At 45.2% G+C, this 14,290-nt stretch overlaps 1 protein-coding gene across 1 annotated transcript; it reads right to left on the bottom strand.

The window, feature by feature from the left end:
- On the bottom strand, positions 1-12,526 carry NELFB (negative elongation factor complex member B). Its single transcript, XM_080355948.1, has 13 exons — positions 12,376-12,526; positions 11,528-11,691; positions 11,254-11,353; positions 10,639-10,869; positions 8,413-8,598; positions 6,955-7,067; positions 6,254-6,356; positions 5,181-5,276; positions 3,686-3,828; positions 2,784-2,890; positions 1,757-1,898; positions 837-945; positions 1-582 (listed from the first exon to the last, which is right to left on the bottom strand). Exons 1-13 carry the CDS (start codon positions 12,475-12,477, stop codon positions 445-447), a joined length of 1,734 nt encoding a protein of 577 aa, XP_080212074.1. The 5' UTR covers positions 12,478-12,526; the 3' UTR covers positions 1-444.
- Between the last annotated feature and the right edge of the window lie 1,764 nt (positions 12,527-14,290).

The following is a 14,290-nucleotide window of genomic DNA, read 5'->3' as shown; positions in this document are numbered from 1 at the left end:
TTTCCTTCTGTTGAGCATCTTCTCCAAAGACCCAGAGGAGCTAGCTAACAGCCAAAAAAAGCTACGGTTAGTCTTCAGTTCATACTACTTGCTCAACCGTAATAGAGTTAAACACTCATTGCCCAGTTCTTAAAGTGGAGTTTAAAATACAAGATGCCAAACTTAAAAATAAGCATTTTCTTTTTGAAAACAAAATGTACAGTCAGATTTTAAACGGATCTACAAGAAAACGCTCAACTATCTTTAAGAAAAGTAAACCTTTGCAACGCACTGCATACAGAGTTTTCTAACCAGCAACAGCCAGTGAGCTGGGTGAACTGCAGTGTTTCCTGAAAGAGCTTCGGTGGCTTTTTTTTTGATGCTTGAAAGGCAATAAAGTGCCCTCACGCTGCAGAGCACGAGGTGGGTTGTTCTCCTGCCTCACTCTTGCGCTACTGACACAGCTCAGCGGGAGGCTGGCGTGGGCACAGTGGGCAAGGTCAGCTCCATGGAGGGAGTCTCAGTGGCTTCAGCTGGACTCGGCTTGCGAAGCTCCAGTTTCTCAGTGAGCTGGTTATAAAGCTCCTTCACAGCTTCCCCGCTCTGCAGAGTGAGAATTGGGGAGGGGAAAAACAGAGAAGTCACACTTCATTCTAGCTGCTACTCGCTGGAACACTAAGTGTGCAATTACCCTGTGTGTTTTAACAGAAACCAGCACACAGAGAGGAAGTTACACGGTCATTATGACACAAGTTGGTACATTGGAAAGCAGAGCTCATGTTCTATTAAGCAACATTGGGAAAGGCAGCTGCTTTCATTTGCAATTAGTTTTCCCTTTCTCATGCTCCCCCTCTTACCTGCTTGGTGGGTTCCAAAGCCTTCTGGAGAGACTCTAATTTGGCAGGCGCCACTTTGTGATGCAGATGAAGCAGCAGTCTCAGCACATGCCTGTGTACATTCTCCTTTCTGCAAAAAGCAATTTTACAGCAGAGTAACTGATACAAACAAATAGCATCTTGAGAACAAGAAAGCTACAGCAACAGTACCAGAATAATTCACATACCCATAGGTTGGCAGCTTTGTTACAATTTTCCATACCGCCTGAGAACTGTAGTCTGCATGCTACAAAGTGCTAACTCTGCCTGAGACTTTCAAGTAATTCAGGTAATTATTCAAGAGGACTGGACTAACTGTAGCAACCGTGAGGAAGGCGAGGGAGATTTCAAGCACTTGGCAGCAGCTGGTGTCTCTGTTGGACCCACCACACGCACATGCAGGACACTGGTCCCTCTGAACGCGGAGGAAGTGGTGGCAGGAGCAGCACACGCTGCTGCACCTCAACGAAGCTCTGGGCACTTCTGGGGAAGCGGTCTGGAGGTCAGATCTGGTCTGCAGGCCGCCAACTGAACCACACTGACTGAACACAATTAACAGCCACAAACAGATTTTCTGTGTGCAGCTGATACTGCAAAGAACCGAAGTTAATTCTTCATATTCAGAGCTACTGCAAAGCACAAAGGATACTGTGTTTTGCAGCTCTAACTTATGAATAATGAATTACAGTTTAGGTAATAATTCATAATCAACACTTAATAATCCTGCTGATAAAAACTTGATCACAAAATATAAGCCTTTCCTTAAAGAAAAATGGCATCAGGCTCATACTACCAGTATATGTGAAGAGTTTGCTGAACTATTAAAACATAATTCAAAGCAGTATAACCTGTTCTCTCAGGTATCCTGTAAACTTACTTCCCCTGAGGAGAATCAGATTTACCTTGAGCAGGCAGTGAGAAAGAAGCCATCAAAGAGACTGGTGCAGAACTCCTCAAGTGCAAATTCATCACCCAGCAGCGTGAGATTACCAGTAAGCAGATGCAGAAAAATATCACTGAAGGCCAAGTCACTGAACGTCTCAACTGTACAACATGAAAAGGAAAGAGACCGAGACTGACAAGGATGTGCCAAAACCTGAATCTGCAGCAGATGTTCCTGACGAAAACTTTGAAGTGAGATTTCTTTTTAAAACAGGTAGCCCTGGTAGGGAGCTTTGATCTTTCAGATACAAATAATTAGGAGCAGAGAGAAGAAAATGTAGAAAGCCCATGTCGCAGAGTAGCTTGCTGCTGCCCAAATCATAAAGTCCCCAACTATCCTTCTCCACATCCAGCTCCTTGCACTCCTCAGACCCTGCAGTGAGCAGATACAAGTCACTCACCAGTGGAAAACTCACCCGTGTAAATGAGCTGACAGTTCAACAAAGGGTTCACAGAACAGCAGAGCTGGGGTGGGGGAGTGGGAGGTGAACTCCCCTGCCACTGCAGGAGCTGCAGTTCCTGAGGTTGCTTCAGAGCTCCCATGCAACTCGCCCCAGAGAAGTCAGCAAAGAAGGTCATCCCAGGGAAGGATTTAAGGCTGTGTTTGGTCCTGTTTTGTTTTTTCCCCGTACAAAGCCAAGCCTCAAGAATTTCTGTCCATCTGCAATTGCCATGAGCAGTGGCAGAATTAAGCCACCTGCTCTTTTATCCTTCAGATTCATTCCCAACAGTTCTCAACGAATCTCACTGTTAATACAGCCTTTGATCTAAGAACTACTGACCTTCAGCCACTATCCCTAAGTTCTCGGATCAGGAGAAAAGTATCCTAACTGCAGACAAAACCGCACACTTCTGCAGGGCCTTAGAAGAGCCAAAGGCAGAACATTATGTCTTTGACTCTGAAATGACTTTCACTCCAGCTTTACTTGCCTCCTGGGTGTCCAGTACAAGGCAAACAGGCCTAGAAGACGAGACAAAAAAACTTACCCAGTGCTGGCAGGAGCCTAAGGAAAGCATTCTTGTTCCTCTGCTTAGTGATGTGAAGGACGTAATACAGCCCAATCTCACACGCTATTCTGTTCTCCTGCAAGAATCTGTTAAGGCAGAAGCAGCTACTCAGCGAGTGAGCAGATATTCACCACCGTGATGCAGAAAAAATTACCACTCAGCAAACATCATGCTGTCTCACAATCAAACACTTGGATTTGATTGTGAACATGTGTAACAGTATTAATGATAAAAGTGCTACTCGAAATGGGTTTTAGAAGAAGCCCAAATACTCAAAAACGATACCAAGTCCAACAGTGTTTTGGTTTAGTTTCCCAAAGGTCAAATATCTACGCTGTCATAGAGGAGAGTACAACTACTGGGATATGGTAATCCAGATTATGGCATACAGATAAAAACTGTCCTGGAAATTAGTGCAAGATCTGATTACAACAGAGCACACAGAGCTTTTCTTTCTCTTTTTGACATCCCTGGAGTGAGAGGTTATCAACAGAAAATGAGTGTCTGTGTGATAAAAATGCCAGTTTGACAATTTACAATAGCACTCTTCAGAACCAGCATGGGCACTCGAAACATCACTCACTGTGTGGGAAGCTACACAAGCAGCCTTTTGAAAGCAGCAATACCAAATACTTTCATGTTCAATCTGCCAAAAGAATGGTCATTACAAGAAACATTATTTTATGCAGATAAATTTTATCAGAGGAATGATGGTGCAAACCTCTTCTGCTAAAGGAAAAGTTAAGGCTTGATTAACTGAGACTAAATCCTGCCTCAAGAAAGCTTTCACCTTACCACATACAGTATTTTTTGCTGGCTCCCTGATGTTTAGTTTTGGTAACAAGACCACATGTACAAAGTCGGGAAGGCAGGGTACGTACTTGGTGAAAGCTTCAGGAATGGTGCTGGGGTAGGGAATTGGGCCCTTCTCCTCCGAGGGCAGTTTCTGATCCACGTTGAACGTGTGGTCATCCACCACAAAGGACATCAGCATGGGCAAGAACTTCGTGATCAGCTCAGCTTCCTTGGAGGGACAGAAGAACAGAGGGAACAGAACGACATTTTCACCAATCAGTTCATGCCACCTAATGGTCTTTGAGTGCCGTAACAAATAGAGAGGCAACATTACGAGCCTCATCCTAGACTCAGAAAAATAAGCTCTTAGATATCCAGTTCCAGTCAAAATTCCTTGAATAATTCACTTCCACATCTCCCACTGGTAATTAGGAAAACTGTACTTTACCTCATCTACAGAAATACTCCTGCTTGAATTGTTGCTTTTGACAATTATGTAGCATTTCTGAGAGACCTTTCCTAATACTGCTGCAAGCACTGCATGTTAAGGATGGTATCAAACTGCTTTTATCAATAATTACAAATCATATCAAGTAATTACAAATCATTTTGTTCATTCCCTAAAGTGACAGGGATCAATGAATAGCTAGAATAGCAACAAAGAGTATCTCCTCGCACAACAGCCTGTGTTGTACCAGATTCACAGAGGGGGAGGTCACAGCTTGTAGCAAACACAAATAAATCAGACGTAAAATACAGATTTGGAGATTTCCTTTAGGAAAAATGTTCACAGATTCTTTCTAAGAGATGCATGAGAGCACCTCTGCAAGTCCAATCACAGTGCTATGCTTGGAGTTTCAATCACCATCACTGCTACAATCTGAGTATTAACGCACACCTTTCCTGTAGTAAATTTAAAAGCGCAATCAGCCAGTAATACGTATTTTGGAGACTTCAAATACCCCCCTAGGTAGACGTTTGCTGCTTTATAGTTCAGCATAGAAATGGCAAATTTATTGAGAAACAGTCCCACTGTGCAGCACTATGGTTAATCCTCCTGCCATCCCCGAGCAGACCTGCTCCCACACGGCGCCAGGGCCGCCTGTAACGCTGGGCAAAATATTTCCAAAGTGTCGACAGGTTGTAGCTGAATGTGGCACTACACAAAATTGCTACAACAGAGCCAGAAGGGAAAAACATTCTTCATGTCAATGAAAAGCTGCTACACTGCTGCCAGAGTTTCGGCGCAGCCTCTGAAATCCTGTTTTCCACATACAAGATGTTTTGCAAACTCATCAGTTGCGCAGAAGGAACAATGAGTAACCAGTGCAGAATTTAATAGAGGTACAGTCTAATTTTAAAACAGTAGGGGCCAGGCATTCATGTAAATCAAAACGCAGGTAAACAAAGCTCACAGCAGGTCCATATGAGCTGCTGCTCTGAGCCCACTTGCATGTATTTTCTAAGCTATGATGAGAGGTATGCAGAATGAATGTTAAATCAGGGACACAATCAAATAATAAACAAGTCTCAATTTGTTTAAATTAAATGTGTTACATTCCAAACATCACCATGGCTTACCATTTTTGGTTCCTTGAAGACTTGACTGTCGATCATGTCCCAGGCCCCCTGTCCCAACGACAGCATCCTAAGGAGCAGCAGCAGATCCGGGCTTTCCTCGAATTTTAATGGGAGGAGAAAAACAGCTATTTTGATCTTCCCCAAGTTGCACATACAGAGATTTATTTGAAAGTAGTGGTTTATATTCAAAAGTCTCCTGGATTAGCAGCTTTATCAAGGATGGCTAAAGGCACTCCCTTCTATGATTTAATTGACAACTGGTTGCTCAAATGGAAATCAAATAACAGACACACCTGGCAGTTTGTGTTTTCTTTGTAACGTTTTATAATGCACCAAAAAGTATGCAGCCAATGTAATAACTACATAACTTTTAAACATGTCCAGCCAAATTAGTACACTGAAATATGATGTGTGACAGGACAAATCATCTCAGCAGAAGAAAGAGAAAGCATGAGTAAGAACGACAATGTTTTTTTGTTTATATTCTGCCCTGAAACCAAAATAACTTTCAGTCTTACAGTGTCATGAGGAAGTTATTCAATCCAACAACAAAATTTAACAGCTTGGGGATAAAAACAGCAAATGCCTCATGCTGTTCAGACACCTGTAAGGTCATCCCCTCCTTTAACATTTAAGCACTTCCTGCAGTCACCACTTGCAGGAACTGTTATATTGCAGCCAACATACCAGAACAGTATCAACTAACCCACTGCTTGTACCCTGACAGGGACAAAAGGCTGCTGCTGTTAGGTAAACCGATGGAAGGCCAAAGCAGGGAGGCACATATTGTACACGTGATTCTATATATGCATAGCTGTTAGGATAGAATGAGCCACGCAAAGGATTCATTGTCAATTTGGAGAGCTCCCAAATGCCCCTCTCTAAACAGTGCTCCTGCAGAGCCCTGACGCATATGCTACACATGGACAAGGAGTATCGCATTTCCCTTATTTCAATTCACACATGCATTTGAGAACTGAACTGTACTCCTCCTGAAGTGCCAGCCCTTTGTTGATAAATGCTATTGAGTTAAGACAACAGCTCATATCAGGTGCACAAGCTGCGACACTCACCCTGGGTAAGGTGTCCTGCCCAACCAGGTCTTGCAGGTGCCGGATGGTACTCAAAGCCAAGGTGTTAATGGCGAAGGGATCGCACAAGATCATTGATAAGTCCCTGAGAAGCAAAAATCAAATACATGTCACGGATAACAAACAACCCTACTGTATAGTTCCACACCCAGCTGTAGGACACCAGTGTGTTTCACTATTCTTTGGTGTACTCCTACCAACTATCGGATGTAACACCGAAGTAGTGTGTGCGTGCGTACACTATATTTTTATAAGCACACACCGCGCTGTGTTTAAAGAGAGAGGGAGACGCAGGGCAAATACTGTAGCAATACCCTTACTACGATCATCTAAAACCTGAATTTCTGTCTTTTGTTACCTATAGGCGTTCACCTGATGAACATTCTCTTGCCTTGTAGAAACACCATGAATGTTATTTCTTTGCCTTGAAAGAGCATGTTATCCGAAAACAATTACTAAAGGTCTTCTGCGCTGAAATCCAGCAGGAGATCTCCTGCAGTGTGCCACCAGCACACACCTGGCTATGCCCTCGTGCGCTAATGCTCATGGATGTATAGGATTTGACTGCACAAAAGAGCTGTGAGCTCACTCTTGGGGAGAATTACCATCTACAACACCTGTCAGATGTTGTGATTGCTGGGAACCCATTTTCAGTTTCTCAATAAACAGCCCAAGCTCCTTACCCCAACACTTGTTCTTGTCCTTTCTTCACTCCATCCAGAAACCCTTGCAATTCCCGAGCTCTTTTGTTGTCCACAAACTTCTCCCGAATGCAGGCATCAAGGCACCAAGTGAACTGGTATAAAACAGGAGAAAGCTTTATGAACCACAGCAATGCAGTAAACGAGCAATAAAATGCACAATGCTAGAGAAAAAGTCTCAAATTACCTCCAAATACCTGAAATTAATATATTTTATTAATATAATTAGACATGGTAGCCACCGGTCAGAGAAAGACTTTCCAAAATGAGGTCAGAGATACCAACATAAGTGAACCTTTGTGCCACCTTCTCCCCTCCCAACAAAGACAATCCCAGGTGATCACAGAAGAGTCGTGTACAAAATATATCAATGCCCAGCACACCTGATCCGTGTGGATTTATACAAGTGGGAGGCTGACAAAGCAGCAGTGTGGCTTGGCAATAACAATAATATGGGCTATTTTAGCCACTGCAATAGCACTCCCATCCTCAAAGCAGGGGATATTAATGGTGGAGGTGCTTCTGCTTAAGAGCTGTATTATCAAAATGGAAAAAGACAGTTAAGTGAAATGTTTTATCTGACCTAAAATTAAAGGCTGTTTTCCCCTTTCAGAAAACAACAGATATTTCCCCACAATGTTTCATCTACCCAAAAAGAACAAGTTGCTAGATTCTATGAAATGCTTTCATTGCAGCTTCTTTGCAGCAGTGACTGCATTTTGCAGTGGCAAAATGAGGTTGCTGAAAACAATCTGCAACTTGTTCAAGAATTGCCTTTTTTTATTGTCACTGCCTATATACTGATTCTGGGACTCTTGATCAGATTACATTAAAAATGTGCGGTAACATCATCACTCTAGGACATATTCTCTCTTACCTGAATATACTCAGCAGCATTACTCAGAAGAAAAAGCTTTGTTCTAGGATCAGAGTGGTGCTGACCACTGACAAAGGGCCAGCAACAAGGTCCTGGTGTGACATTACCACCACATCCATCATCCCCCACTATTTTAATAGTTTAGGATTAGTTTTCTTATAATTCAAGATTAAAAGTATTTAATGTTACACATGCAGTTTACTGACAGTTGAAGTAAATCACACCAGGAAAAAAAGCCAATTTTGATTAAGAACCTGGGGCTATCTAATATTTTTTATTATTTTTTTGCAGATCTACATAGATCAGATTAGACATTGTTTCAAATACTGCACAAGTACCACAAATTTGAATGATTTATGGCTTATGAAATGAAAGTAAGCTGCTGGTTAACCAAGATGAAATGTTCACCGGAGGTTCCAAGGAATGTAAGATGACTTTTGGATTCAAGGTCTGAACTCTCTCCATTGAGAGAGTTCTCTGGGCTGAAGCCCTGCGGAGCAGCACGAGTGGGCAGAACAGAAAATTCTCCAGTAACATTCCTGCACGTCCCACATGATTAATACCTTATGACAGGGGTCAACGGTGCAGATTTCATTGATTTCCAGGTCATGCAGCGACATCAGGAGCTCTGCCCGTAGCGTGCAGTAATGAACATTCCTTGTCCGAAGGAATAAGGTTCTTAGAAACTGCAGCACCATATCGTAGAGCTTCACATTCTTCCCAATCATCTGGGTCAGCTTTTGAACCACCTACACTCCAAGTGGAAAAAATATGCGCTCAGTACCAAGAGATACTGTTATTCCACACATACACACAAAATGTAAATTAATTCTTCTATGTGATTTATCAAGATTGAAACATCCATATTGATGTAAGTTCCTGAAAAGGATTTCCAGGAGCATTTGTTCAAGAGAAGTTCATCCAATCTTTCATAGTCAGAATGAAAGAATAAAGAATGCCAAGAAAATGCTCTCTTGCAAAAGGAAATCGAAGCATTATTATATAAGGTGTTCAGCTATGTGGAACAGATAAGAAGCAGTACCTGTTATTGATGAATACAATTCACAATGGTAACATGAACGAAACTCACTCTTTCAAAGTCTTTTTGTATTTCTATTTACCTTCAGGCTATGGGCACAAGAACGAAGGTGAAGGTTTGTACTGGTTTGGGCTGGGACAGAGTTACATTTCTTCATAGTAGTTTGTATGGGGCTGTGTTTGGATCTGTGCTGGAAACAGCGCTGATGGTACAGGGATGTTTTAGTTACTGGTGAGCAGCACCTGCAGAGTCAAGGGCTTTTCTGCTCCTCACACAGACCCACCAGCGAGCAGGTTGGGGGTGCACAAGAATTTGGGAGGGGACACAGCGGGGATAGCTGAGCCCATCTGACCAAAGGGACATTCCACACCACACGGCATCGTATTCGGCAATAAAACCGGGGAAGAGGCTGGTGTGGGAAGGCCACTGATCAGGGACTGGCTGGGCATCGGTCGGTTGGTGGTGAGCAATTGTTTTCATTTGCATAGCTTGTCTCTCTTGGGTTTTACTTTCCGTTATCTTTGTTGGTTTTTCCCTTGCAATTTCTTTTTTAATTATTGAACTGGTTTTATCTCGATCCACAAGTTTCTTTTACTCTTCCGATTCTCCCGCCCGTCCCACGCAGGGGGAGTGAGCAAGCAGATGTGTGCTACTTAGTTGCTGGCTGGGGTTAAGCCACAAGTCCACAGTGTAAACCTGAAGTAAATTGCCCCTCAGCACCTACACTACATGGGCTTTTGAAAGCAAAGCAGACCCAAACCAAACCCCCCATGTAACAGAAATGCTACCCTCCCTGAAATGAAAGCTTTTTACTGCTTTATCCCCACAAGTCCTTAGCATTCTCGATAGCAAGGTCCTTACAGAAGCTCTGGTATTTCAATTTTGGAGCAAAACCCACCTGAGTAAAGCAACATGTTACAGCTGAACCACTGTAAGGGTTTGCAGTTGCCAAGAGGAACGACCCGCTCCTCCTAACACCCACACCACTGTTCCTTTCAGCAGCAGTCCTGCTGTGTGACCCAGCCTGTCTCTTTGCAACAGCTTCAGTGTCAGCTGATCTCTTCTTTGAGCAGACCCAGCTGTCTTGGAAAACTATTTACTGCTTTTATTTGCTACTTTCCGTAGCAATTACAGAGCTGAATCAGCTCATGGAAGGGTCTGACAATCACCAGTGCTACAGGGAGGGAGGGGATGAGCAGCACCTGCCCTGCCTGCGGCTGAGGGTTGGATCAGCTCAGCCAACTCACCTAATTCCATTCAAAGAGCTACTTTTCCGAACAGCAGCTTAGCTACAACTTTCAACATACCTTTCAATTTTTTACCAAAAAAGGGCAGCTTTTCTTGGGCTACGTCCTGTTAAAAAATTAAAGTTCTAAGAAAAGAAATGTAAGATATTCAAAGTGATTTGACAGAGATGCTCATCCTTCAGAACAGCTGAGGGGTATTAAAGCCAGACTGAGCAATAAAGGAAAAAATTTGGCCTTGCTATCTTTTTTTAAGAGCTCATGAACAATTAAGAACATCAATTATTACCCAGCACTGAGGACTAATTATTAGAAGAATTCCTGCTGCTTTCATCCAGACATATAGGAGAAAACAGCCTGATACTTCTTGCAAAGACTTTTGTCTAGCCAAACAACCTTAGTAGTGAAGTTGTGTGGGTGACATGGACACTGTTATTTGATGAGGTTGACTGAAAGCTGATAAATTCCATTCGCAAGCACCTTGTAAGAGTTTTCCTCGTCCTTACCTCTCCTTGACGCCTTGTTTTGGGAGACGGACTGAAGAAATTGTGCAAGACAGAAATATCATTGCTGAAGAGAATATTTTCTTTCTCCAGGATATATTGCTTCAGCAGCGGAGACACCTCATCTCCAAACAGAGCCTGGTTATCCTGCCAGATCTGGCGCTTCACCTCCACCGCACAGGCTTTATACAAATCCTTATCGGCCATTACTAACTTCAGCTTCTTTTCAGGGACCTGCAAACAACAGAGCAGTTACCAAAGTGCAGAGCAGCTTTACCTGCCTGACTGTCCAAGAAATAAGTAACTGACTACAGAAGACTCTAAATCATAATCACAGGCAGTCTGGTCATTTACACAACAACACAAGTAAACAAGAGGCAGTATCACAGACTCCTCTTTTGCCTTCCCCCGTCCTGTAACAATAACCCAGTTGTAAGACCCTTAAGACTTCCTTTAAACCTATGATACTAAGATTTAGGGTGATGTTTCAAAACTCAGTAACTTACAAAAGTTCTACGAGCAGTTTTGCATCAATTACTTTAAGTACAATATGATGCTTTTAATAAGGCTACTCTACAATGGAGATGTAACGGAAGAGAACCGGTGGAGCGGTTTTACCTTGGGCAGGTGCTTCATGACACACATGACCACAGGCTGTATGGAAGGCATCTTGACCAGGGAAAAGCTCTTCTCCAGGAGATCCTCCAGCTTCTTATATCTGAAAACATGTAAGAGCAAGAGACTAAGTACAATGTCACAGCAAAAGACCAAAGCCACTGGAACTTGGTCCCCCAGGAACCAAACTCCCCTTTGCAGAAGTCACCCCTCTGCTGTAACTCATTTCCACCCCAAATTCCCAGCCCACTTCGAATAACCAAGACTGCTGACAAACCTCTCCTCAATCTTCCCTTCCAAGGCGATGGCAGAGACCCTCTCCAGCAGCTTCTCCCTCAGCTCGTCGAACACTGACTGGTGGAACTCGAGCCTAGGGGTGCCGTGCAGGTCCAGGAAGGGCAGGGCTGACTGCAGCGAGGGCAGCAGCACCCCATTTTCTGTCTGCAACGAAACACCAGCCAGGGGTTAGCCGGCTCTGCCAGCAAACGGCAGCAGGGACTGCGAGAGACATAGAATCATGCAATTGTAGAATCATTTTGGTTGGAAGAGACCCTCAGGATCATTGAGTCCACCCATAACCTAACTGCAGAACTAACCTATGTCCCCAGGAACCTCATCTAAACACCTTTTAAACCCCTCCAGGGCTGGTGACTCCAGCACTGCCCTGGGCAGCCTGTTCCAATGCCCCACAGCCCTTTGGGGAAGAAATTGTTCCCACATCCAACCTCAACCTCCCCTGGCGCAACTTGAGGCCGTTTCCTCTGCTCCTGGCGCTTGTTCCTGGGGAGCAGAGCCCGACCCCCCTGGCTCCAAGCTCCTTTCAGGCAGTTCAGAGATCAGAAGGTCTCCCCTCAGCTCCTGTTCTCCAGCTGAACCCCCCAGGTCCCTCAGCCGCTCCATCACACTTGTGCTCCAGCCCCTCACCAGCTCCGTTCCCTTCTCTCCACTCGCTCTAGTGCCTCAATGTCCTTCTTATGACGAGGGCCCAAAACTGCACACAGTATTCAAGGGGGGGCCTCACAGCGCAGAGTACATACTGATGAAAAAACAAAAAGGGGAAAACCCCCACAAACAGGCCGCACTTCGGGCCTCCAGCCCCGGCGTCTCCACGGCGACCCGCCCCACCTGGAACTGCTCGATGGCCTTCAGCGGCTCCGTGCAGTTGGTCAGCGTCTCCTTCAGGTCCTCGCCGTTGGCCACCCCCAGCTCCTGCAGCCCCGCGTACATGGCGGCCTGGCCGGGCCCGCCGGGCCCGCTCCCGCCTGCCTCCCCGGGCCGCCCCGCTCCGCGCCCGCCGCCCCCGCGGAACCGGCGCCGCCGCACGAAGGTTCCGCCGCACCAACGTTCCGCCGCGGGCTCCCCGTGCTGTCATTTCCACTTAAGACAATAAGCCCTGTCTGCAACTGCTAACCTAAAGATCCGTAAGTCCTTTCAGTTTTAGGGCAGTCTGCTCATAGAACAAAGATAGGAGTGATTTGCAGAACACCTGATCACGAAGTACCGACACTACCGACCTTGCGGCTTTAGACATTTAGCGCCCACACAACAGAGTCTTGCTTCAGCATATATCTCAAGACCGTTGGATAAAGCGTCCTTTAGCTGAACATTGCTTATTATACGATAAAATAATTATGTAATGCAATATGCAAATGTGTAACCAATTGGCTCTTTAGAACTGCCCTGAGTACGGATAAGATTTTGTATATAATGGCTGTTACTTTTCTCGCTGGCTTCATTCCAGCATCCAGACTTGCACAGCTCTGTAATAAACAATATTTCTGTGTGCTAAATTTGGCTCCTTTGTATGCACACCAGGCAAACCCCCTTGGTTTGGGGACAACACCCACAGGCGGCACTGGGGCGCACTGCTCAGCCAACAGCAACACAGGAGCAGGGCAGCGAATGCCGCGGTTCTCCTCTCCGAGGCAGCTGCCACTTCCTGGTTGATCCCTGGCAGAGAGCAATGGAAACGGGAAACGGAACCAAAATCAGCCTCACAAAGGAGAAGCGGCTTTTCTCCATTCATAGTTTAACCTTTGCAGGCCCGTACTTTCAGGATAGCTGCTACAGAGTCAGGGGAAACAATCCTAATTTGGCCTTTGTGAGATCTGTGGCCAAGCGGCAGGATTGTATAGAGCGGCATCAGTCCAGCCCGTTGCAGAAACTTCTTTTGTATTTGCCCATCAGTTTGTATAACTACTGAGGCAAAACCTGTGTGATTTAGAGCCCCCCAAACCACTTAGATCTGTCAACAGACCCCCATGCACCCCAGCATTCAGATGAGAGAATGCTATTCCCAGCCACGAGCTGCTGTGGCATCCTTTGGTCTCTCACCTCCCCTCTCAATTCCCCTGCACCGTTTGAGGTCCCGGCTGCAGCAGGACTGGCCTGAGCACAGCAGGATCTGGCAGCTCCTCCCTCAAGCTGGATATCCTGGATATCCTTAGATGCTGATGATATGTCGTGATATTGGTATAAACTACAGTGACCTCGCCATGGGCACGAGCAATCAGCCAGCCGCCCCACGCATCCCACATGCAGCATTTCTCCGAGACAGGAGAACGCCTGGGGTGCCTGTTTTGTTTGTGGCACTGCAGCAAGCTGAACTGCTGCTCACATCCTCACAACTGAAGGGTATGAATGCTCGCTTGTCTTCCTGGGCAGGTGTGAGAGCAGGGGCAGGAGGACTGACAGCACTCTGGCAATTTAATCCATGTCTATGTTGCAAGGCAGAGCATTGTCAGGCCAAGTGTAAGCAAAACAAAGCAGCACAGAATGGTTTGTGCTGGAAGAGACCTTTAAAGCTCATCCAGTCCAGCCCCCTGCCATGGGCAGGGACACCTTCCACTAGACCAGGTTGCTCAGAGCCCCGTCCAACCTGACCTCGAACACTTCTAATGATGGGGCATCCACAGCTTTTCTGGGCAGCCTGTTCAGGGTTTCACCACCCTCACTGTGAAACATCTCTTATGTGCAGTTTAAATCTACCCTCTTTCAATTTAAAACCATTGGCACTTGTCCTGTCACTACAAGGACATCT

Source organism: Nesoenas mayeri (genome assembly GCF_963082525.1).
Source record: "Nesoenas mayeri genome assembly, chromosome: 18".
NCBI lineage: Eukaryota > Metazoa > Chordata > Aves > Columbiformes > Columbidae > Nesoenas > Nesoenas mayeri.
Note: the sequence above shows the minus strand (reverse complement) of the source record. Positions and strands in the feature narration are given on the sequence as shown.